Raw genomic sequence first — 27,488 nt, 5'->3', positions numbered from 1 at the left:
TTAAAAACATCCTTTAAACTCATTGAACATTAAAGCTATAGGGCAGTATTTAAAATGTGGTAGTTTACATGCCCATGTTGCCCCCATGAGGAATTCTAAGTAATGAAAACAACACTGTCGGCACGTCCACATGATAAAAGCCTACTGTGATCGAACACCATCTCCCCCCTCCCCCCATTTTCAGTCCTTGTTTTTTCGATCAAAGATTTACAGTCTATAAAGAGAGCAACTGTGTCCACACTGTTGTTCTAAAACAGCGCAGCATGTTCCTCATCGGTTGGTTCCTCTTACACCTTTTTCAGTAAGCTGTGAGCCAATTCCTCATCATCTTTGTCAGACGTGATGACCTACATGCAAGCATTACACCTGTAAACATCTGCAGGGAATTCATTTGAGACTGACACACTATGTTTAGGGCTGCAACTAGCGATTGTGCTCATTGTCGATTCATCTGTCCATTATTTTCTGGGCTAATCGATCGGTTACCTGGTCTAGGAATTGTCAGTAAATTGTTAAAAGAACTGTGGATCAGGGTTTCCCAAAAGCCCAAGATGACGTCCTCAAATGTCTTGTTTTGTCCCTAACTCATATTCAGTTTACTGTCACAGAGGAGAGAAGAGACTAGAAAATACTCACGTTTAAGACTGCTCTCGATTACCGGTTTAAAAAACAGCTGCCCAGTAATTTATGTGTTGACAACTAACCGATTAATCTCTGCAACATTATGTTAGAGCTTAAAAGGGTCTTACTTTTCATAGTTCCAGCTTCTTCCTCGTCCTCGTCCTCCGAGTTGATGACCATGGTGCCGAGCTGCGACTGCATGGTTCCCGTGTCCTCGTGTGAGATCATCGTCCGAGCTGTGCCGCCGAGTGAACCGGCTAAGGAGCCGGCGGCCCTGACGGTTCCCGAGTCGCCCGCTCCCGCCCGCACCATCGTCCCCTGGTCCACCTCATCCTCATCCTGAAACATACACACAATTAAAAAAAAGGCTAATTTGAAAAATTGTATTGAGCTATTCACCTTAGACGAAGTTAGACGAAGTTAGACGAAGTTAGACGAGTTAGACGAAGTTAGACGAAGTTAGACGAAGTTAGACGAAATCGCCTCGTCACTGTTTAAATGTTTGTAAAACCCACAGACAGTAAAGGGGGACCAATAGCCTCGATTTATGGGAAAAATAATAACACGAAAGATGGAAATATAAGGTTTCTGCCCGACAGCGACGATACGTTAGTTATTGAGGTTTCTTTTGTTGTTATTGTCTTCTTGTTGATATTTGTTTGTGACCATTTTGTTTTTGTTCCATCGTCAGCTACACTTGTCTATCTTTTCATATGTGGAGTTATGTCACTTATTTTCTCTTCTTTATATTACTTCACGTTTTGCAATTTGTCGTTTCATTGATTCAACTTCAGTCCTCGACTACAGCAGATGACACGTTCTCTATTTGACTACATTTCTTCATCTTTTGGGATCGTGCCCGTCTGTACCGAGTTGTCGTCGTCTTCTGCGTCCTGCTCCCTCTGTTCCTCCTCCTGGCTCTTCAGTTTGATCTCCATGGCGTCGGTGATCATCGCTCGGAGGACGGAGTTGGGCTTGGCCGACTTGATGAACGGATGCTGGAGGAGAAAGAGACAAAGAATGGGTTAAATTAACAGGAAGAGAAAAGTGTGCACACATTTTCGGTTTCCTTTCTATCACTCATACAAGCAGCTAAAGCCTAATTTAATGGGAACGAACGACAGTGAAGATCAGAGATGGCAAAAGTACTCACTTGTTGTACTCAAGTAGAAGTAACAGATACTTGTGTTAAAAAATACTCTGGTAAAAGTAGAAGTACCAATTTAACTTCTTTACTCAAGTACAAGTAACAAAGTACAGGTTTGGAAATGTACTTAAAGTATAAAAGTAAAAGTAGCCTTGCAAATGACAACCATTTTTTACGCAAAGCTACCTGGACCACACTAATGTTACTGGAGTGCAAGCTGAGAAACTTCAGTGGGGGGAAAAAATTTTATACTTTATATGCCATTTGCTACATTTTAAAAAGGGATGTCTGCCAATAAGCCTAAGCCATGACATATATGATTATTGTGACAGAGACTGGGACTCCAGGTTAATAAGATTCTGACTGAGTAGCAATATATGAATTCAATTGTGATTCTGTGAGAATTCACAGATTTTCATCTTCTCCTTAACATTTAAAGGAATCTACATATATGTGTGTGTGTGTGTGTGTGTGTGTGTGTGTGTGTGTGTGTGTGTGTGTGTGTGTGTGTGTGTGTGTGTGTGTCAAATATGGCTTCTGGAAAGAAAATAAAGGATTAAATATGAATTACTAAACAGACATTAGTTAAGAAGTTCCCCATACTTGAAGAGTTACGCAGCACATTCCTGATGCCTTAACATCTCTCTCAGATAAGGCCAGGGATGATTGGGAATGTCTTGCTGCTTGTCTGCCGAATCTCTGGGATCTCGGTTTTCTTCATTTTCAATCATGTCGCCATCCATACTACTAGTGCTAACGTTACCACCATCAAGCCACAATGATTTGCCGCGAATGAATGCCGCCGAATCTGCCGAGTTGTCTTGTAGTGGTGCATCAAGTGCAACATACAGTATATTCCCATCCAATTAGATTGAATTCGGTATTGATGACACAAAAAAGAATAACGGTAACTCCAGTGAAATAATTTTAAACTTGTTAAAGTTTAACAGGTGTGTCTGTTAAAACACGGACAGAGACAACTTCTCTCTTTTGATGCTTTATTAAGATCTAGCAACGTGCAACCTAGCTAACAGGTGAACACAAACAACAAAATCACTAGCTAACTTACTTTAAATTTGCAAGAACTCTAGACCAATACAACAAGAGGCTTAAATTAACTGACAACATAAGTTAATACGACTTACAGTTCTCAAGGACGCACACACACGATCTAACTGATTATCCTCCGGACAGCTAGTCTCTTTTTCTTTTCTCTCACTTTTTTTCTCCGTGTGGCGCGCGGGTCCACTCGCGGTGCGAGTCCGCGCTATTTTCCGACATGCTCTCACAATCACTCCTGACAGACGACCTGTTGTACAAAACTAAAGTAACGAGCCAATTTTCTAAAATGTAAGGAGAAGAAAGTACCGATATTTGTGTTCAAATGTAAGGAGTAAAATCTACTTGAGTACAGTAACGAAGTATTTGTACTTTGTTACTTCCCATCTCTGGTGAAAATCCAGTTTGACTAATTAAGATAATGCTCTAGCTAGACCAAAATGGATGTAAACATGCATTATTGTGAACACATTAAGATTACGATGGGTACAATGTATTGAAAAATATTCTGGCACAGGATATAAAATCCTCTATTCCAGACAAGAGAGAGAGAGAGAGAGAGAGAGAGAGAGAGAGAGAGAGAGAGAGAGAGAGAGAGAGAGAGAGAGAGAGATATAATGTTGTTAATAACATGATTGAAATGTTCTAACAATTCATAAATAAGTTACATGAATTACTGACAAGCGTCATAATTATACATTACTCCTTTTGACAGGCAAAATGAATTAATTGAAGGGGAACGCACAACTTCTTCTGGAAGCTCGTTCCAAAAATCCTCTCTCTTTTCAGACAGGCGTGTTCTAGGGTAAAGTTTTAAAGAATTCCCTCGTGTCTCATACCTATTGCTCCAAAACTGAAAGATAGGCTCAAGTGTTGCATCATATATTCCCTGTACAAGCTTATACACCTATACCTGTGTTCCCTGATTAACACATCTACTGCAGATTGTTACTCACTCGTGCGTAGGGCTGAACGATTTTTGAAAATAATCTAATTGCGATTTATTTAAAAAATATTGCGATTGCGATTCGATATGCGATTATTTTTTAAGCTCTTTGTCTTCTGTATTAGTCAACAAAAACTAGCAATAAATCATTGTATAGTATGAACTTCACAAGATTAGATAGATTAAACAAGCTGTTCTTTCCTGGAGGCCAGGTCTATATGTGATGGTGAAATTAGGTGATGCGTGAATTTATATGAATGACCTCTTTTATTTAACTACTTCAATCCCAGTAGTATATTGAGCACTGACCAAGCCTGGTGGAAACATTCATATGAAAGTCAGAATAAATCACACTAAAGTGCAGATTGCAGAAATATAAAACAAATGTGGCTTTACAACACTTAGTAGTATTTAGATTATTTAATTATTATTTACATAGACATATGTAAACATGTGGATTGCATTTTTTAAACACTGTCTTTGAACTTTACTAGACAGTTAAATAAGTAAAATATATACATCGGTGTATTTTCTTTAACAGCGTAACAGAGAGGAGCTGCCTCCAGCCCCTCCCTCCCTCATGAAGTTGCGTGCGTGGTGCATGACAGCGTCAACGACGCTGCACTAGCTCAGAGAGGCTATCATTACGTTAGTAGTAGCATGCAGGTGTTGCCGTGGGATTAGCTAACTGTACTAATAAAACCGTTGAAACACCGTGGCCACGCTGCTGTGACAGCTCCCGAACGTCATTTATCAGAGTCTGGTTGTTACCCCTCCGCACGGAGTCTCCTCCGCTCAATATCTTTATAATGGAGCTAACCGGAGCTAACCGCTAATCAGAGCTAATCGTTGCGTAACCGAGCCTTCAGTTCTGCGTGCCTGTATTCATTAACTGCATGTGTGGACTGGAGCCCGAATAAAACCCTTACAAGTTTTAAACTACAACTCAGAGTTGTTTGAATGACAGAAATCTGCTCAAGGTACGGCGTACCGTTAGCGTGCTAAGTTGATGCTTTCTCTGCGGACTACGGAGTGCGGACTGATTTGCTCTCGTGAGTCACGTGACCAAATCGCAGCCTTTGCGATTAAGAAATCGCGTTTTAACATATCGCGATATTATCGCAAATGCAATTAATCGCTCAGCCCTACTCGTGCGTCTTGTTTTCAGGGTCGACACCGACTTACAAATACTTCATCTACAGTAGTAGGAGTCGTGTATGGCGTTACCTGTAACAGCTGTGTGGCCGTCGCCCTGTTTTCGGGGTTTTTCACCAAACACTGGCTGACAAAATCTCGAAACGACGGAGACCACAGGTCTGGGTTCTTGAACGTTGGCGGAGGGTTGGTTGGAATCATGAAGATGGCCTGGAGGAGGAAACATAATAATTCAGTACGGACGAAGGAGAGCAGGGCCCCCGACTCAAATCATTAGTTGACACGCACTCGTGTGGTTTTATCGACTCATCGATTCGTTGATTTCAAACAGAGTTTCTCCAAAAAAGAATCATGCAAAAGCACCACTTCAGATCTTGTGTTTACCAGAGATGTGCTCAGGAGTTTCTTGGAAATAAGTTATTCAGGATGTATAGGCATACAAAATCCACTAAAGAAATCTCTGTCGACTAAGACTTTATTTCTTCTACCCACCTACTGTGCAATATTTAATTACTGTACAATATCTGTATACTGTGCAATATCATTAATCTCATTGTCCAATATCTATTACTCATTGAATACGATCACCACTATTGTGCAATATTCAAATAATGTGCAATAACCCACATTGCAGATCACACTGTATATAAAACCTTTTTTTTCTTTATATGTATATAGTGTATCAGAACGGTCCACCTTACCCCCCTTTTTTCCCACTACTTATTTTATTCCATGTTATATTATTTTAGGTACATGTTGGCACTGCGGTAACCGCGTAATTGCGGTTTCTTTGTTTAACCACAATTAATTGCTAACGTTAGCTAAAGTCCTAAGGGGTATAAGTGTTGATGGTAACTGTTGATTACTGTGCAATTGATGATTACTTTCATTGAATTTGGCGTGTTTTATTCCATTTTATAGCATTTGAAAAAAAAAAAAATCTGAAATGGTTTCAAAACACATCCTGACTAAACTTTGACAGATACCAGTCTGTGATTCCCTCAACATCCTCTGATCTCAACTACTAGTCAAAGTAGTTTTTACTCAAAAATTAGGTATAATGTCATATAATTTAGGTTTATTGAACATTAGCTTAAAAAAGCGTTGAGAAAATGATAATTATGATATTGCGTCTTTATTATGATAATAAAGACGCTTGGTTTAGTTCATAGGCTGTGTATTATTGTTATTGTATTATCTGGGTCACATAACTGTGATATAACCCAAACATGTATCCTGGGATTCATTTAAAAAACTTGTTTGAAAAAGTAATAAATACTTTTTATTTGACAGAAAAGGACAAATATATGGTTAATCACACTTATTTTGGAGACAATTAACTGTACAGCAAAATTTGGAATTGTTACAGCTCTACCTCTAACATCTCTCCACGCACAAATACACGGTTGCCTCTTTAAAAACCCTGATCACAAACTCTTTCGCCCAATACACAAAGATGCTGAACAGACTCTCTCACCCTCATGGGATGTATGTCGGCGTAGGGCGGCTTCCCCTCGGCCATCTCGATAGCCGTTATTCCCAGGGACCAGATGTCAGCCACGCAGTTGTACCCAATCTCCTGTATGACCTCTGGAGCCATCCAGAACGGCGTGCCGATGACCGTGTTTCTCTTCGCCATGGTGTCCTGAGGAAGAGAGAGAGAGAGATCGTCAAATCTGAGCTGGATGTTATAGATACTTGGGGCCCTATCTTGCACCCGGCGCAAAGCAGCGCAGAGCAGCGCAAAGCAGCGCAAAGCCCGACGCGAGTGTCTTTTCTAGTTTAAGACCGACGCAGTTGTCAATTTCCCGTCCAGCGCCCGCGTCGTTTGAATAGCAAATGCACCTGCGCCCCATCTGAGCGCCCATGGGGGTGCTGGTCTTACAGGGAGGTGTGTTCAGGTGCATTCTGGGCGTATTGCTATCTTGAAGCAGCGGGAAGTGATCGCGCCATCGACCAACAAAAACCTGGTCTAAAGTCAATAGCGCAGCATTTCATTGTTATTTTAACAGCAAATTAGTAAAATGCGCCTAGGCTCGTGCACAGCGCGCGCACACTATCCTTGTTACACACACAGGGAAGTGCAGCAGCACACAAACGTGCAAAAGATTACAAATAAAAATATTACGGTGCAAATCCGGCATCGTTATAGCAATGCGCCAAGATACAAACGCGCCTGGCTTTTAAAGGGAATGGGAGATGATCTCTGATTGGTTTATTGCATGTTACACCCAAAACACACCTATGAATTAATGAAGACAAGTACAACCCTTTTGAACCATGCGCCCGGCGCACAGACCCTTTTTTCCGCCGTTAAACGAGAAAAAGTGGATTCGTACACGCCCTAAACACACCTGCGCCAGGCACTTCACGCCGTGAGCTTAGATCATTGAAAATAGGGCCCCTAGTCTCTGTGGAGATCTCCCTAAAGCCCGTTTCAGACAGCAGTAAGTATACATTTAATTATTTGTTGAATTTGTAATGTTTCTCTCACTGTGAGTTGCCCAGCAACTCCAAAGTCGGCCAGTTTGGCCTGGCCCTCGGAGTTCAGCAGGATGTTTCCTGCTTTAATGTCTCTGTGGATTTTCCTCATGAAGTGAAGATACTCCAGACCCTTCAGAGTGGACTGCAGGATGGTGGCGATCTCCTCTTCTGTTATCTAACACACACACACACACACACACAGACACACACAGACACACACAGACACACACAGACACACACAGACACACACAGACACACAATGAATGCCATGTATTAGCTAGTTTGGCAGTCAGTCATAACTGAAAAAGGAATAAATAAACTACTGTAAAATAGATTTTTTTTCTGGGCTAAATTACGTAGTATTGGATCGGTGCATAATAATAGGTATCAGAACAACTCTAATAAACACACACTGCTGCACTTCAACACTTGAAGTGTAGCTGTGTGTGTGTGTGTGTGTGTGTGTGTGTGTGTGTGTGTGTATATCACATTACCGTCTTGTTGCGTATTCGGATGATGTCAGAAACTGATCCGGCTCCACAATATTCCATAACGATCCACAGGTCACTGTTTTTGAAGTAGCTGCCGTAGTAGCGCACAACGTGAGGACTGAACACAAGAGAGATCAAACTCAGGATGATACAGAGAAGTATGTCATATTGAACAAGACTGTGCTCAAATTTTATTAACCGTTTAAAAGGTCCCATATTGTAAAAAGTGAGATTTCCATGTCATTCTTTTTTTCTTTTTTTTTTTTATAAAGCAGGTTGAGGTGCTATATAAATACCAGGGCTGTGATGATGCAATCGTGAATCAGTTAAAAAGCGATATAAATGTGTAATGATTACAACCGGTTATCATAATGCAATTTTTAAAAACGGCCTGGGGCTTTTTTAAATAACAAATAACTGTGTTTTCAAGCTACATTAACATTAGACAAAAGACAAACTGTTGCAGTGTTTCCCCTAAACATTTTTGTGACATCAACAACAGTCATTTGGTCTGGAGGAGTGAAGATGATAGGTTCTGGGAAACCCCCAAAAAGTTTGTTTGATGTCTGATTCTTGTTTCCACGCAGGCATATTGCGAAGACATATTATTATGTGTGACTTACTGTAAGTCATTTTGGACGACAGCCCCTGCGAGATAAGGGACTACAGGTGGAAATTAGCAATTGTTGCTATAACCTGGCCCAAGACATATTCTCTTGTTTAACAAATTTAATGTTTATTTGTGCACTGTCCCAGTTTCAAATAAATCAATTATAAAAAAAAAAAAATAAGTGTTTATCAATCATATCATTTAAACTAAAATAACAACAATCCACGGGTCTCTTATAGCGAACCGATTTGTAAATGTTTCATCAAGTTTAAGGTAATCCACATTAAAACGGATGTAGCCCACCTCTGCAAAAGACGAGCGGGAGAACTCACAAAACTGGAAAAACTGTGCGCCAACCCAGTGAAATTACAAACATGTTTGTGTCCACAGGAACCAACGAGTACCTGTTACACTGCTGCATGATGGAGATTTCCTTGATGATCTCCTGAAGATCAGATTCCACGGGAACTTGTTTGATGGCTACGATCTCGCCCGTCTCTTTATAATGGGCTTTAAACACACAGCCGTACGACCTGCAGAGACAAAAGGGTTTATTTATTTATTTGTTTATTTAACAGGGACCATACAGGCAAACATAGTTACAATACAAAGCCCGTAACTGATGCGCAGCATATAGAGTTTATAGCTAGTGCTAATTCTCAACTCTTGTCCCTGGTTGGGCATTTCTAAGAACATTATAAAACAGATACATGCATAAGAAAAAAAGAGAAATAAAAAGGAAAAATCATAGGCATTTCTTCATACACACACACCTTCACTCACTCACTCATAGATCACTATAAAATAGAACTATATACATTACTCCTGGTGTGGGAAATTCACACATCTAAAAGTGCAATGTTAGAACCATTTCCTTCTTTTGACATCCAATATCCAACTAAAAAAAAATTTGATTTAGTTTTTGGTGTTGTCCCTCCACGCCCTACTTTTTACTTGCAGGTGTTGCATATTGCAAACTTGTTATATTCTGCAAACACGCTGAAGAATTTCCAAACAGCTGACATGTTGCAGGTTAAGCACGTGAAAACCGGCCAATTCCGGTCACCGGCCCGTCTATCGGTACATCTCTAGTCAGTAGGATAGGATTTGTGGGCTGGGACATCTCTGCAGCACCACAATACCTATTTCAGAATGGTTTGACAGATATTTGGCCATTAACAAATATTTGGCTATTGGACCAGTCCATAATGCGATTTCGATAGATTTGCGATTAATTGTGCAGCCCTAATCACAATCATTTTGGGCGCCTGGCGGAGCAACGGTGCCGCTGCAAAATAGCCTCTATACTGCATGTCTGACTGCTTGACTGCATGTCTGACTGGTGAAAACCATGTGTAGCAAAATATAATAACATTGAGGAGGTGACGTATCGTGATGCATCGTGCCATCAAATCGATTTGATTCGTTGACAGCAAAATCGTAATCCAATGGAGTCGGGAGACCAGTGAAGATTCACACCCCTAGTTAAGTCCTGCTGGTTTATCCTCCGTTTTCATCATGCTCTCTTTTTAAAGGCCGGCTGACTCCTGCCAAAAATCAACACATACTGGCTAAATAATTAGCCTTAGCTACAGTTGTGCTCATAAGTTTATGAACCCATGCTAAAGTTGACTAAAAAGAGGAATACAAAAAAAAAAAATAATAATTTTTGGGAAATTGACCTTTAAGGACACCAATTTTCTTTGTGAATGAATAATGTATCGGAAATAAATAAATGGTCATCCTTAAAATACAGGGGGAATAAGTAAGTACACCCCTATGTTAAATTCCCATAGAGGAAGGCAGATTTAGATTTTTAAAGGCCAGTTATTTCATAGATCCAGGATACTATACATCCTGATAAAGTTCCCTTGGCCTTTAGAATTAAAATAGCCCCACATCATCACATACCCTTCACCATACCTAGAGATTGGCATGGTGTACTTTCCATAAAATCATCTTTTATTCCTCTTTTTAGTCAACTTTAGCATGGGTTCATAAACTTATGAGCACAACTGTAGCTATCAGTAAACACAGGTGATGTGGTGGCTGGAGGGCCGGTGTGTGTGTTTACATCAGTGTGTGTGTGTGTGTGTGTGTGTGTGTGTGTGTGTGTGTTTATGTCAGTGTATGTTTGTGTGTCAGCCCGCAGCCGTGACGCTCCGACGTGCAGATGGCAGAAGAAAGTAGCTGCGGCTTCACCAAAAAGAAGACTGAAAAACAGATCTATTTTGGTACAAACATTCGCCCGCCACCTCTGAGATTTACTCGCCAAAAGAGAAAAGTTACCCGCGTTTGGCGCTTGACAAGTGTTATTTTCAGACCCCGAGACTCGCAATTCTATAAATTCTGCATCGTCTACAATTTCAATTTAAAAGCCGCCCCAATCAATCACCGAACACCACGGCTTCCACAACTGTTAAATGTTACATTTTCTGTCCTGTGATAGCCGCTCCAGCTATTTGAGTCGTCCTGATATCTGATATCAGTATTCGGTCCGTGCATCCCTAAAAAACAGCCAGAGAAAATCCTTCTAACTAGACGAGCTACACAAATGTGGGTATCACATTCTGCTTTACTGGAAGTATTTCATGGGTCATTTTTACAAGAGAAAAGACTTCAAGGATGAGGACTTCCTCCCGGCAGGACTCGTCTGCAAGTGTTTTGGTATCTCCAAAAACTAGTTTTCCAGAAATAGTTGTCTTATATCGTTTTACAACACTATAAAAAAAGACTAAAACTAAACCAGTCAACGCTGAGGTTTGTCCTCCGTTTGTTTTGCTGCACTCCTGCATGTTATGCGAGGCATTTTAAGCATGAGGAACTACCGTCTATCAGTTGCCAACATCTTTTGTCATCGTCACCTGCAGCTTCTCTGGACTATTCTCTCACGCCTTTTGAGTTTGTTCTCACCCTCCCAAATAAAACTAACAAGGATTCCAGTCAAACAACTTTAAACATACATAACTGGTGTGAATGTTAAGCCTCAGACTGGCTGATGATTGGCTTATACTGCACAAAGGAAACCACACACACAGAGTATGAGTTACATCCATCGGAGGGTCAATAGTGCTACCAGTTGCTGAAAAATGACAGTATCAGCCGTGACACACACCCACACCCACACGCAGTCAATCAGTCGCTCTGAACAGGAAGAGTGTTGAGAAACAGGATATGAAGCGGCAATGTTTATGTTGATGAGCAACAAAGAAGGGAGGAGCTGTAGCGCAAACAAAGAGAGAGAAGAAACAAGACAGAGAGGGAAAGAGATCCCACTTACAGTTCTCAGCGTAAGTGAATACACCCATGCTAAAGTTGACTAAAAAGAAGGCAATCCAACCTTTAAGGAGACCAATTTTCTTTCAGAATGAATAATGTATCATAAATAAATAAATGCTCTTCTTTAAAATACAGGGGGCATACGTATACACACCCATATGTTAAATTCCCATAGAGGAAGGCAGATTTTTATTTTTAAGGCTAAGCATTTATGGATCCAGGATATGCCCTGATGTATGCTTTGAAAATAGCCCCCCATCATCACATACCCTTCACCATACCTAGAGATTGGCATGGTTTTATTTCAGTTAGCCTAATAGCTTTTTGATTTTATGGAAAGTACCCCATGCCAATCTCTAGGTATGGTGAAGGGTATGTGATGATGTGGGGCTATTTTAATTCCAAAGACCAAGGGAACTTTATCAAGAATGCATAGTATCCTGGATCCATGAAATAACTGGCCTTTAAAAATAAAGATCTGCCTGCCTCTATGGGAATTGAACATAGGGGTGTACTTACTTATGCCCCATGTATTTTAAGGAAGACCATTTATTTATTTACATTATTCATTCACAAAGAAAATTTGTGTCCTTAAAAGGTTGGATTTTTCCAATTTTTTTTTTTATATAAAAAGCATTGAGATCAATTTCCAAATGATGATTTTTTTTATTCCTCTTTTTAGTCAACTTTAGCATGGGTGTATTCACTTATGCTGAGCACTGGATCTACAGACAAACTGATGGAAATGTGTACAAGCAGGCCGTCGCCCGTCATCTGAAATGACTCACCCTTCGCCCAGCTTCTCCAGGACGTCAAAGACTTCCTCCGGCTGCTTGGTGAGGCTGTCCTCGCTCAGCTTCTTCAACTGTCTGGAATGACAGAAACAGACAATGTCAAACTAGAAAATATTCCCATTTAACAAGCAGGAATCAGAGGATTTCTCCTTTCCCCTCCATTTTTCCCTTAGAAAAAAATGACTCAAACCGATTATCAAAATAGTTGAAGATTAATTTATTAGTTGACAACTATTCCATTAATCTTTGCAACTAGAGTACTAACTCTAGCAGCAAATCCTCACAGGTGAGAGTTTGCCTTAAAATTGGCCTAAATGAATAATCAATTGTGAATTAATCAGCCAAAACGACTTGTTTCAGAGTTTCAGCTCTTTTTCTAAGACGCCTCTCGTTGTTACCTTCCCCTGTCTGCGTATCTGAGAGCGAGCGTTGTTAATACTTTGAATGCCCCTTTTTTATGCAAAATACATCAATATTCATAAACTAAGTGTACAGACAGTTCACGGTCTAAACAGTGACTTAAAAATCTGCAGCAAATCATTCACTTTGTTTCTATTTTCAGCCAGCACTATGTAGAAACATACAAGTTAAGCAGTAAAAAAAAGCTTTACAGGAAATGGCAACATTTTAGGCAGTAATATAGGAATTAAACAGTCAGTATCATCACCAGCTAGTGTGGTTGTAAAAGAGTCTGCACGTGTACAGTCACGGATGTGCCAACATAAATAAGTCTGAATGTTGAAGTCTTCCTCCTTCTGGGTGGACCCGTCCACCTTTGCTCTCTCGGAGTGTGAGCAGAACTACAAAAACGCCTCCAGATGTTTGATAAAGGCAAGACAGAAGAAGATAAAAATAATCCCAAATACAAACAAAAATAGATCCAAACACGTTCCAGCTTGTGACAAGACATTCTTAGGATGACTACAGAAGGACAGGAGGAGGAAAGTAAGACCTAACAACAAACTGCTGCTCCGCTCTCACATTGTACGATTTCTGTTCAGAAGCCTGTATCACAACGACATTTGGCGCTTTCGTACAACATTTAATCTAACCTAAAGCCGCCTATATATGACTTACTATACGATAAAATTCCATTGAAAGATGATAAATTATCATTATTGAATTATTGCCCAGCCCTACTGTCAAGTATCAACACGTCTGTTGGGTCCATGCAATTAACCAAATTTTGGTCGCAAGTTTGATTTCGGCTCCTGACGATTAAAAAAAAAAATATGACTGAGAAAAACTTATTTTGGACATTACGTTTTGCAATTAAACTCTTATTTTGTCTTGTGTTCTGAATTGGGGGAAAAAAGTGCAACAGGATAAGTATTATGGGAAATTTCACAGATCTGTTTAACTGTTTTTAAGTTAGAATAAATGCAACATCTTTCCAAAAGTGTCATCAAAGGGCAACCTATCATTTTAGTCTGTCAAGTGGTCGGCTGATAACAGAGCTGGCGTGTCATACGTAGGTTCATTAAAACCTCAGGGCAGATTTCAAACTCTTGCCAGCGCAGCCACATGCCAAGCTGCATCGACTTCAAGCCACAAACCACAGAAGAAACAGAGAGCAGAGCACTGAAATGCTAATCTACCGTAGCAACAGCCCATAATCTGCATTTCAAGTGGACTCTGTGAACTTCACTGAATGCATGTGTGTATCTGCTGCGGCTGAAACTACTGGACGCGCCAAATGTTTACATTACTAAATTTAAAATGTCCCAAGTTTTTTTTTTTTTTTCTTTCTCCGCTCTCTTTTTCGAGGACTTCTGTGTTACTCCGGTGACATTTTGACTGATTTGACTTGTACATCCAATAGCAACATTTCAAATATTCTCCTGTCACGATACATGAATCTAGCCTGACAAGCCAGACCCACATCAAGATGTCGGGTCTGGAAACTCACCATTGGTAGGGCTCAATCCGAGGGGCGGGATAAACTGTTGTCTTTCAAATCCCCTGGGGACTGGGGCCGACGACGATGTGGAACGGTTACTGAAAGGTCTGTAAACCTACCTAACCGATAAGGGTGGCCGACGTGCGTTGTCGTTAACAAAAGTCTCCGTTTGTGTCCGTCCAGACTACAAAGCAACCCCGGAGTTTCCAAATGTCTCCGTTTTAGGGGCTCGGAAAAGTCGGAGTAGTGTGAACGCGAGGCGTAAACGTAGCCAAAGATATTCGTTTTCAAACCAAAACGTAGTGGTGTAGATGGAGCTTTAGGGATTCAATTCTAAATATTTTTTCTGCTGAATTAACCTTTTGTGAAACAGTTTAGATGGGCTGTTTCAGTACAAAACCAAGGTCAATTTAGATCCAGTCGTAAATGTAATAAAACTAAATAACGCAGTTTTTCAAAAAAACTGCCTTTAATAGGGGCTTAAATTATCTAAGAACTCCACGTCGGCTTAATGAGGAAACACTGGATGAGTGAGTGGACATGATTAACAGCAGACGCAGTGTGTTTTACCAACATCCTCCTGATAAATGGACAGAATAGGAACTCCTCACTTCCCTCTTGTCAATCACACAACAACCAAACTGAGCTTTTAAACTGAAAGTGCACATCTTTTATTGACTTTCTTGTCACATTGCTTTAAGGCTTTATGAGATAACTGTAAACTGTGTAGTTGAGGACAAGTTCAAGTAAGTCTTTCATGAGTTTCTCCAAAAATGAATGAAAAAAAAGCAGCACTTTAAATCTTCTGCTTACCAGAGATATGCTCCTAAGTTTCTTGGAAAATAGGCCATTCATGAAAAGGCATAAAACATGACTAAAGAAATCTTAGTCAGACCAAACATTAGTCAACTAATCGACTCAGAGGGGGCATTCCTAATATACCCGTTCTCCTGCATTAAACATCCAAATTAGTGTTGTTGTTTGCTCAGTTGACTATATATGATAATAAATAGAGGGAGCGGTGGTGCACAGACATGACAGCTAACTGAGTCACACACCAACTCTCACTGCACAATGGGACATTAGCTACACTACATCTGAATCAATTCAGCCGTTTCTTGATTTTAAACCAAAGTGTCTGACCTTTGGTATAGAGACAAGGGGTTCCCGCCTGTCAAAGAATTGATTTCAGAACACTACTGTTAGTTCAGAAAGTACCAAACTGGTTTATTTCTGATCTGCTGCTACACCATGAACCACCCAGACCTCTCAGATCGTCCGTCTGCTTTCTGTCTCCAGAGTCAGAACATGACATTAAAAAGAAGCAGCGTTCAGTTTTTTATGCTCCACGCATATCTGGAACAAAACTCCCAGAAAAACTGCAGGTCCGCTGCAACTCTCAGTTCTTTTAAATCAAGGCTGAAGACTTTTCTCGAAAGAGAAAAAAAGAGAAAAAGGAGGTCCAGGGCACTCTTCTAGCATTTTTTTTTTAAAAGCCTTTATTTAAAGGGCTATTTCATCTAGACATCTTAGTACATTAAAAATAGATGGGCAGCAACCAATGTGTAGCGGCGTAACACGGCCTTCTTCAGGAAGACGTTTCTGTTTTGACTCTGCCTTTAAAATAAAAACCTAATAACTTTAAAGTTATTAAACCTTTTATTCTTGTATTCTATACCCGTCTTATTCTATTTGAGCTGTTTTATATTAGCTTTAACACGTTTGAACTGCTCCTTAATGTTTTATGTAAAGCCCTTTGAATTGCCTTGTTGCTGAAATGTGCTATAGAAATAAAGCTGCCTTCTCTTGAACTCTTTCCAGTGGCCTAATTTTTCTACCACAAAACACGCTGTGGTCTCCCCAATGCCTCTCAACACTACGGCTGTCGCAATGACCCGACACCACCTGACAAGCCAAGGCTTTTCTGTCAAACCCAGAGGCTAAAAAGTTAAACCCAACACAAACACGGACGAACATGAATTACTTCACCTCAATCTGCTCGCATGCGGTTTTGTTGAACCTACAGAGATTAAAGCAGCTCAATATTGAAGATTGGCAAATAGAGTTAGGGCATTCAATTGGATCAGCATGGCTTCACAGTGATAAAACACAACACATACTGACTCAATAAAGCGGGGGTTTAATGTAGTTATACCTATTTCTGTCCAAGAGATGAATACAAGTAGAGAACAGACCAGATATCTTAGCAAAGATAGATTTTATGGCCCGAACCTTAGCTTCAGAAGCCACACAAAAGTGGTACAATGTAACCAAGTACGTTTACTCAACTTCACTTCAGTACAATTAGGAGGTACTGGTACTTTAGTTTGAGTATGTCTATTTTATGGTGCTTTATACTTCTACTTCACTACATTTTGGAGGCAAATATTACACTTTTTACTCCTCTACGTGTATGTATGTTTAAGGTTTTAGTTACTTTGCAGATTTAAAATCAAATAATGATTGTGATGTATTTTTGAAACATAACCTTTAATTCACACAACAGAAAGACTCCAAACTGAAGTCCACTCAAAATCATTTAAGCCTGCTTTTAACGTTTCAATTTATTTCTGATTGACCGGTATCATGCCACAAAAAGTGATCGTCTGCCAAATAGTGATTGCCTGTGCCCTATTCCAATCCAGTCATTTCTTCCACTTGCCTAAAAGTGATTGCAGCTTCTACCTGGCCACTGAAAGGTTGTTTTTGCCACAAAATGACTTGATTTCATTAATGCTTATATCTGAGAGATTAAACCTCATTCAGTATTTTTTTACCAGTTGAAATATATTTTTTAAAAGGGGGCAATACAACCCATAAAATGCACTTTTGCAGCTCCTAGCTTGTGTTTGAGAGGTTGCTGCCTCAAAATGACTTGATTGGATTAATAAGTGTTTTATCTGACATGTTATAGCCCGCCCTTTACTTTTAATTTAAATGTTTTAAATACATTCGAAGGGCCAATACATGAGTCGGTTATATAATGTTATCTAAATTACTCACAAGCTAACGTTACCTGGATAAGTTACTACGTTTCCATCTATGTCACCACTAGCTAACGTCAGACCGGACAGATACAATCAATGATTTATGTCATATCGATGTGTTTTCATTATTAGCATAACGTTACCTGCGAGGGTGGTTCCTCATCTGTACTTTGTCCTTGTTCTCCATATTGTCCCCTTCTGGACCCTCACAAAGAGTCCTCTTGAGTCGTATCTGAAGTCACAACTCGACTCGTTTAAAACTGACACTCGATGCTAACTGACGATGCTAAGTGGCTAGGAGCAGCTAGCCCGTCCCTGTGTTAAAGCAGCGTTCCGTTAGCCGCTGAAAGCATAGCGTCTCTTTATCATTTTGTCACACGAGGTTCACACAGCGTACACACTTCACACAGCTGCAGTATCCTCGTCTTTGAGTTCATCCTCCTCACCGTGTCTCGACAACTTTGGACCGGTTTGACAAACCGCTCGGCAGTCGCTTGTGACATCCAGTTTGAAAACACCAGGAAGTGAAGGGAGGAAGGCGGGCCAGACAAAGAGTGCAGTACCGGACGCCGGCAGCAGGGGGCGACAAAATACGCATTGAGGACACAAATGACCTGTTTGTAGTGAGTTTTAAAGTGGTAATCCCATAGACTGTTAGTCTATGGGTAATCCTTAAAAGGTCTTCTTCTTCTTCTTCTTCTTCTTCTTCTTCTTCTTCTTCTTCTTCTTCTTCTTCTTCTTCTTCTTTAGAGTTTAACGGCAGTTGGCATCCAAGTCGTTGCATTACTGCCTCCTATTGACAATTACCCATTATCTATTCATTCATACCACTACCTAAACTACAATTTCCTAAATAGACCAGTGCCTTTCAAAAACGCAAATAAATATTTCCTTCCATTCATGATAACTCCACTTTCAAGGACATCTATAATCCTGCATTCAACTACACCTAATTTCCGTAATCCAGCAAACATAACCTCTCTTTCTCGAATATATTTCCTGCATGACATCAAGACATGCTCCACTGTCTCCATTACCTCACAAAAACTGCAATGGCCAGTCGGATGTTTTCCCAACATAAAAAGAGTATATTTAACCTACTGTGACCAATTCTCAGTTTGCTGATAATTACTTGTTCTTGTCGGTTAAACCCACTGTAACACACCCCTCCTTGGCCTACTTTAGCCTGAATCATATGCAATTTCCTCCCTTTATTTTCACCATCCCAATACTGTTGCCACTGTTTGAAAATTTCTTCCCACACAATGCTTTTCCCCTCTGGTTTTTATAATTTAGTATTCAGTTCTACATTTCCCTTCTTAACCGCCTCCTTTGCCAATTTATCCACTCGCTCATTACCTGGTATTCCTGCATGAGCAGGAATCCACATGAACACCACATTCACACCCTGATCAACAAACCTTGAATTTGTAAACAAAATTTCATACACTAATTGTTGGTGATTCCTGGCTGATCCTGATTTGATACTCGACAGCGCTGACACTGAGTCACTACAAATGAGTACATTGCGCACCATCACCTCTTCCACCCATTGTACAGCTAACAAAAGTCCAAGCATTTCAACTGTATACACACTTAAATAGTCTGAAGTTCTCCTACTGACTCCAGTCTGATAACTGGGAATCACCACTGCAGCCCCCGTTGCTCCTGTCAGTAAATCTTTCGAGCCTGTACATAACCACCATAATTTCCATCTCTATAGTCGTAATATTCTTGAACTATGTCTACAGTCTTATTCCTGCGCTTGATATTCAGCAACTCCAGGTCTACACAAGCAATATTCAGCATCCAGGCTGGCATAACAGGCCACAGAACAGTTGAACAAAATTCAATTCCTTGGACTTTCATCTGCTCTGCTATTTCCTCACCTATCCATCCAAAACTTGCCTTTCGCTCTTTACCCCTCTCCCAGCAATTCTCCAATACCCTCTTTGTAGGATGCCATTCATCATGGCCTTTTAAATTTATCCAATAATTGGCCATAAGCTGTTTCCTACGAAGCCACAACGGCATTTCACCTGTCTCAACTTGCAGAGCGCAAACTGGAGCAGTTTTCATCGACCCCAAACAAATCCTCAGAGCACGGGCCTGAATAACATCCAGGTCAGAGAGTACAGACTTAGTTGCAAATCCAGATACAATACTGCCATAATCCAACCTTGATCGTATTAAGACTTGATAGATATACTTCATTGATGTAAAATCAGCCCCCCACTCCAATCCTGCAAGACATCTCATAACATTGATCACCTTTTTACATTTACTAACCACCTGTCTAACATGTTCTTTCCACGTCAGTCTCATATCAAAATACACACCTAAAAACCGAAAAGTATCAACTCTCTCCAAATTATTTCCATACAATGTCAGATTACAACCATGTAGTTTCTTCCTTGTAAACAACATAGATTTAGTTTTTTCCACTGAAAATTTAAAACCCCATTGTGTTCCCCAGTCTGCAACTCGCGTAACTGCATCTTGCATTTTCTTAATCGTCAATATTTCTCCCTCTGTTCCACATAGCTCCGTCATCAGCGAACAGTGATCTATGTCCATCGGAATATTCACATACACATCATTTATCATAATAGAGAAAAGCGTCGGACTCACTACACTCCCCTGAGGTGTCCCATTTTTAACAACAAACATGCTGGATACCTCAGAACCTATCTTCACTCGTATGGTCCTTTTATCCAAAAAAAACATTATCCAATTGAACATATTCCCCCCAACTCCGATCTGATGTAACTTTATTAGCAGCCCCTCAATCCAAAGCATATCATAGGCTTTCTCAACATCAAAAAACACTGCAACCACTGTCTCTTTATTTACTTGGGCTTTCCTAATTTCATCCTTCCTTAAAAGGTTGATTTAGAGTGTCTATTTGAGGGAAAACAATGGGGTTGTGCTGAGAGTTTAGCAGTCTGGAGCACGTACTGTAAATAAAATGAATCTCTTTCTTTGGTCTGGAGTCTTACTGTTGATACATGCACATGAGCTTCGAGTTTTTTTTTTTTACAATTGTGTGCATATTCTTCAACTTAATCTGCTCTAAACTGGTTGAATTAAACCTACACAGATTAAAGCCGCTAAAATTAAGATTAGCAAAGAGAGTTAGGGAATTAAATTAGATCAGCGGTGCTTTGAAAGTGATAAAACATGTATAGGGATTTGACACTATATTGACTCAATAAGAGTTAAAAAAAAATAAAAAAATAAAAATAGACCACTTATTTCTGTCCTAGAGACAAATACAAGTAGAGGCTAGACCAGATATTTTAGCATGTTTACAAAAAAAAAAATTTCTGGGCAAGCAGTGGTGAAATGTAATTACGTACATTTACTAAAGTACAATAGTCTACTTAAATGTACAATATGTAATTTTCTGCTGCTAGGGGTCTCTCAAACAAAACAATGGATGTAAACACAGACTTTTGATGACGTCCTGTAGTGGCATTATGGGAGTTGTAGTTTAACACAATTGCTGATTAAAATATATCTGTTCATGGATAGGTTTATCCATTACATTTTTTATACATGTTACCTTTAGTAATGTTTATTCATGTCATGATAAAATTGCTGCAGTTTCCCCCACATAATTACATTATCTTGATTCAATTTGTATTGGTAGCTAATGTTAGCTGGCTAGTTGACCAGTTAGCGAGCAAGCAAGCTAACACCAGCTAAAACCACAATATTGTAATATATTTCACGTCAGTGTAACTTTTTGGATGTTTTCAGCACCGGGGGAATAATGGCTTGTTATAACGTTACTCAAAACCGCTGAGAGACTTGCTTTGCTGCTGGGGCTGGTAGCCGAGTATCTCCGGCGCCACTGCTCAGCACCAGAGATACCGGCAGAGGATACGCCCACATCAAGAGGATGGCTGCCGGGTGTTGCTTTCGGACTCTCCCCACCTTCACCTTTTGTCCACAGGACAGTCACCATTTGTGGGTCAGACGTAACTGTAAAGAAGACCGCTAAACTCTGTTTGGTAGAGAGAGGGAGAACTGAGATAGTGACGGCGATTAGCTTCGGAGAGTACCGACGCTAGAGTCATAGTGAGAGAAACAAAGTGTCTCCCCTGTGTTTTCTGACCAAGGTGGGAAGTCTTTAGCAGGAAAAGTTAACCCTCTCCTTGAGTTCATGTTGTTTATGGAGAGGGAGAACCAGGAAATGGTTGGGGGGTTTAGGGTGGAATAGCTGGCTATATTAGCATTACCGTAGATTTGTATTCTATCTATACACATAATCGTGGGTTAGCCCAGTGCTGTTTAACGTTAATTTTACCTTGATCAAAACAATTATACTTAAAATAACTCCATGAACGTGTTGAACAATGTTTTTAACCTTATAACGTTAACGTTCCCCACCGAGCATTACGATGAGCTAACGCTAACGTTACTTGTCAACGTAGCATGTTAAGCGGGATCAATCGATATTGAAATGTACCAACAAACAAGATCTCTGCTGTATTACTATGTTGAAAGTGGCATGTAATCAATGGCAAAGTGATGCTGTACGGCAGAAAGCAAGCTGTATTACGGTTACAGAGAATTATTTTTTCTGTGACATTGTATGATTTATGATTACACTCGAACGTATCATCTGGGTGCCCGTGTTTTGACGGATCTAAGGGCCGTTACAGAGTCAACGGCCGGTACGCGCTCGCGATCCGCATAGGACGCTACGCTTCGCGCCGCGCCGCCATATTATGCGTCGTCGGATGCGTTAATTCGTCCTAGTTTTTGATACGCGGCGGACGCGGTGCGCATACAATACTATGCGTTGTCGGTGGGGGCGACACTGCACGCATTGTAGTAGTGCCCTATATTTAAATATAGGATACTATATTGTACATTATCCAAAAATATTGAATCAACTTAGCTGAGCAAATTCATCAAACATAGGACTACTGAGTCACATTTGTTGGTATGTATCAACGTTGTGTGTGTGTGACTATGCTGTGTGCCCTCCTCAAGAGGCTGAAATAGCGCGCAGGAAAACAGAAAAAAAAGAGAGAGAGAGAGAAACCCAAATGTATTTATATATTTTTAAAACCTGCTAAACCATGTTTAAGCGACCTTTTATTCATGTATTGGTCAGTGCTACCCAATCGTAGCACACTGTACTGGGGTTGAAACACGCCAGCATCTGATAAAAGAAGTCAGCCAGCCAGCTGCTCCCTGACAAGAGCCACTCTCCGGGAGGGTCTGGCTCTGCCGTCCGAACACCGTGGAGCACTCTGCTACCCCCTGTTGCGTGGGCGGTGTATTGCATTTCAGGCATCGTCCGTGACGCTTGCGTCTACTTGCGTCCACTTGCGTCCACTGTTTAGACTATGAAAGGGAGCGCGTCGCTCGCGTTGCTTGTTCGCGTTGCTTGTTCGCGTTGCTCGCGTTGCTCGCGTTGACTCTGTAACGGCCCTTAGAGTAACCAGAGGGTGTCAGTACCCGATCCGTTCCACCGGCACGATCCGTTCTGCGCATGTGCAAGATGACACATATGCCATGATGTATGCGCAGATGATAATACCGTTTTACGACCTGCCCAATCTGTTCCACGCTAGCCTCCACCGGGATAGCTAACAGTAATTCGGCTAACCGCTAGCCGACAGCCTTCAGTCTAAAATAACGCATGCGCAGAATGGATCGTGCAGGCAGAACGGACAGCTAGATTCAGTCTAAAATAACGTTAAGTCAAACATAATGGGAAAAGCAGGTTACAGCTAAATTAAGACTTTACAGTTATAACAATAAAGACAAGTATTGAGTGATTGTATTTTAAATGAGCACAAGTAGAACTGACGTAACAGCTGTCATATATGTTAAAGGTCCCATGACATGGTGCTCTTTTGATGCTTTTATATAGACCTTAGTGGTCCCCTAATACTGTATCTGAAGTCTCTTTCCCGAAATTCAGCTTTGGTGCAGAACTACAGCCACTAGAGCCAGTCCCAAAATGAGCTTTCCTTAGGATGTGCCATTTCTGTGTCTGTAGCTATTGAGGAGGAGAGTGGGAGTGGCAAGGTGGAGGGTGGGGGTGTGGCCTTGACCAACTGCCACTTTTCTCGTTTGAAAGCCATGATGTCTCTCTCTCATGGGTTGGCCAAATTCAAAGCAGAGAAAGGGGAGGTAACCTTGCTTGTTATGACCTCATAACAAGCAGATTCCAAAACGGCTCATCTGAGCTTTCATTTTCTCAAAGGCAGAGCTGGATACCCAGGGCTCGGTTTACACCTATCACCATTTCTACCCACTGGGGGACCATAGACAGGCTGGGGGAACTCATATTAATGTTAAAAAACCTCATAAAGTGAAATTTTCATGCCATGGGACCTTTAACGTTTATTTTCAAGTTTTATTTTGAGGGTCTTTTAAAGTTTACATACTGTCTCAGCTAGCGGTTAGCCGGATTAGCTGTTAGCTAAACTAATGTTAGCCTAACTGTGGAGGCTAACGGCAGACCGCTACAATCAGCTAGCGGTTAGCCAAATTAACCATTAGCTAAACTAACGTTAGCTTCCCGGTGGAGGCTAACGGTAGACCGCTATAATCACCTAGCGGTCCGCCGAATTAGCTATTAGCTAAACTAAAGTTAGCTAGCGTGGGAACAGATTGGGTAGTATCGTAAATCCTCGTACCACAGCGCATGCGTGAACATCTTGCGCATGCGCAGAACGGATTGTGCCGGTGGAACGGATCGGGTACTGACAGAGGGGTCAAAGGTTTTATGACGCCACTGAGAGGCAACTAAATGAAACGTCCTGTGTCATTAAAATAAAATTGGAAACATTTAGGATAGTGTTAAGTACACAACTCAACAAAATATATAACATAGGTACCCAGCAAGCAATAGCTGTCATTTCAACGTCTCGGTTAAATATAGACCCGATATAGCCCGGCTATGTGTAACCCACTTTTAGCCCAAATAACATTTAATCTGAATAAATGTATTTTTTTCAAAAATAAATTGTGAGATGTATGATATTCCATCATGTAAGCAAAGTCAACTGCGATTACAAGTTGTTTGTTTGCTTTATTTTACATGTTATATGTGTAGGCTTCGTGAGCCACGAATTTAGCTCATATTCAGACCGGCTATATTGTAGCCCACTTTTGTCAAACATTATTAATTGTAGTTTTGGCCCAGACAGTGCATGAAATGGTTGATATCCCATCATGTTCGCATTGGTAATGATATCTACAAAGTTCAATGCGTCATTTCACGACATAGTCGATCTATAGTCACGTATTAGCTCTGAATTGGACGGCTGCGGTCTGCTTTAGCCCACCTGAGTCATCTGGTCTACTTACGGCTTGGCTATAGCCCTGATTCAGACCAGCAATATAGTTAAAGAATAGTATAAGAATATTAGTCTCAAAAATGTTTTTGCTCACACAGCAATGTTTGCTGTCACACATAAACGTAACATTCATACACAATCTACGATATTATTTGACTATCATTTCATTTTAAATTAAATGCAATTGCATTTCTCAACCGCTAGATGGCACAATCGAAACACTAATGACATTGGCATTGCGCGACTATCACTTTAGCCAGATCTCGCGATAAACATTTCCGCCATTTTAAATTTTATTACACGAGGCAGCTGTCGGAGAGAAGAGCAACGGGCGAGCGGCACTCTGTGAAAATTTCTACTTCGATCTTGTAAGTATGCGTGTTCTTTTTGTTATTTTTATTGTTTAATCACTAATTCATTAGTTAGTTTTTAGAATGTGTAGAAACCGTGACATTTTAACATTAACATTGCATTGCAGAGTAGGTTAGGCTACTATTTTTATCCAGCAAGTTAACGTTAACGTTACCAGCACGTGTTATTGCAACTGTGTGCCCTTAATTTAAAATATATCTAAATTCAAGGTGGTAAGCATGAAACTATAAAACTTATCATTACAATTTTTATTATTATTAAAGATACCAATATATTTTTGTTCTTAGATGAGATAATAGTTGATTTAATGCACATTTTCTTAGGCCATCAATGTGTACTTACGATGGGGAATTGTTTAATTTGTACTTCTCTGTGCATGCTCTTTCAGAAAGTGACCATATAGGCTAGACCTGCATAATACATGACTGACAAGAACAGTTTGACCTAAAAATATCATCAATTTAAACTACTGCAGAAAAAAAAACATCTTGGATGCCCTTAAGGTAAGCTAAAACATACCAAAATTTAATTTCAAAGTGAACTATCCCTGTTTTCACCTTCATTAGAATAATTAAAAATATACTGTATTTCAGTTTCAAAACACATTATGATAGTAGTCAGACATATCTTGGGATAACATTGTTACATAATCAATTATAATGTTAATTTTATTATCATATTCAACAGTTATGGATCCTAAATATCTAAGAGAATGGCGTCGATTGAGAGATCGAGTTAATGCTCTTGCTGCATCAAGTAGCAACTTGGATGGATATCTAGATTTGGATGTACCGTTACAAGGAGATGTGTCTGGGGAGGGTCCATCCACACAAGGAGATGTGTCTGGGGAGGGTCCATCCACACAAGGAGATGTGTCTGGGGAGGGTCCATCCACACAAGGAGATGTGTCTGGGGAGGGTCATTTCACACAAGGAGATGTGTCTGGGGAGGGTCCATCCACACAAGGAAATGTGTTTGGGGAGGGTCCTTTCACACAAGGAGATGTGTCTGGGGAGTGTCCTTCTTTGATTGTAGATGAAGAGGATCCATCAAATTTAGATTACGGATACAAGGAAACTGCTGATTCCAGTGACTCTAATACAGAGATTGATTCTTCTGATTGCGATGACACACCATCATTACACACTGATTTGGCTGAATGGGCAACAACAACAAGTCAGACACATGCTGCGTTAAATGCACTGCTAGGAATTTTGAGAACACATGGACATACACTTCCAAAAGATAGCAGAACACTGCTACAAACCCCTTCTGGATTTGAAATTAAAAACATATGTGGTGGCCAGTACACATACCATGGCTTAGAGCTGGGTATTCTCCAGTTCCTTTCACAAAACACATGGTTTGCAGGCGCTGTTGACCTTACTATCAATATAGATGGTCTGCCAATATTCAAGTCCAGTAAAACCCATTTTTGGCCCATTCTAGCTAAATTTTCTACTTTTGATCCATTTCTGGTGGCTCTATATTATGGAAATAGCAAGCCCGACCCTGTTCATGACTATCTGCATGATTTAATAGCAGAATTGCAGGTGCTTATGGAAAATGGTGTCCCACACAAAACCACAGTGCACAAAGTAACTCTGCGAGCATTCATATGTGATGCTCCAGCAAGAGCATTTCTGAAGTGCATCAAAGGCCATAATGCATTGCATGGATGTGAGCGTTGTTTGTCAGTGGCCACATCAGTTGAGGGAAGGGTTGTCCACTTAAATAAAGTGTCTTGTGAGAAAATCACTGATGATAAATTCAGTCAGTTGCAGTACCCAAACCATCAGAAGGAACCTACACCTCTAGCCCAACTTGGAATCAAATGTGTCACACAATTTCCTCTAGACCACATGCACCTAATTTTTCTAGGAGCTGTGAAAAGATTACTTACATTTTTATTGCGAGGCCCAGTTATTTGCAGGTTGAAAAAAGAACAGAGTGAAAAAATCAACAATAAGTTGGTACAACTGAAAGGTGCAATGCCGGCAGAGTTTGCCAGGCAGCCAAGATCTCTGACCGAACTTGATCGCTGGAAAGCAACTGAACTACGGCAATTTCTGCTGTACACAGGACCACTTGTGTTGCAGGATGTTCTGTCTCAGGACCATTATCATCATTTCCTGTCATTAACAATTGGTATGTCTATTCTCTTGGATGATGATGATGCCAGAAGAGAACACTACCTGGTATATGCCCAAAACCTGCTGGAACACTTTGTAGATACCTGTTCTGAACTATATGGGGAAACTTTCCCAACATACAACATACACTCCATCAAACACATTGCTGATGATGTTTTTAAC

The 27,488-nt window shown here is 40.5% G+C and overlaps 1 protein-coding gene across 1 annotated transcript in view; it reads right to left on the bottom strand.

Moving 5' to 3' along the window:
• LOC120557646 (serine/threonine-protein kinase 4-like) overlaps nt 1-17,986 on the bottom strand; it is a 43,216-nt gene extending 25,230 nt beyond the window's left edge. The window contains exons 1-9 of the mRNA XM_039798178.1: nt 17,617-17,986; nt 12,581-12,661; nt 8,918-9,046; nt 7,907-8,021; nt 7,423-7,587; nt 6,406-6,573; nt 5,001-5,138; nt 1,491-1,619; nt 750-960 (exon numbers count right to left, since the gene is read on the bottom strand). Of these exons, the coding sequence (XP_039654112.1) occupies nt 750-960; nt 1,491-1,619; nt 5,001-5,138; nt 6,406-6,573; nt 7,423-7,587; nt 7,907-8,021; nt 8,918-9,046; nt 12,581-12,661; nt 17,617-17,660 (1,180 nt within the window). The 5' untranslated portion in view covers nt 17,661-17,986. The remainder of the gene's footprint in view (nt 1-749; nt 961-1,490; nt 1,620-5,000; nt 5,139-6,405; nt 6,574-7,422; nt 7,588-7,906; nt 8,022-8,917; nt 9,047-12,580; nt 12,662-17,616) is intronic.
• Nucleotides 17,987-27,488: the final 9,502 nt, after the last annotated feature.

The sequence above is a fragment of the Perca fluviatilis genome, chromosome 4 (assembly GCF_010015445.1).
Source record: "Perca fluviatilis chromosome 4, GENO_Pfluv_1.0, whole genome shotgun sequence".
Lineage (NCBI taxonomy): Eukaryota > Metazoa > Chordata > Actinopteri > Perciformes > Percidae > Perca > Perca fluviatilis.
Note: the sequence above shows the minus strand (reverse complement) of the source record. Positions and strands in the feature narration are given on the sequence as shown.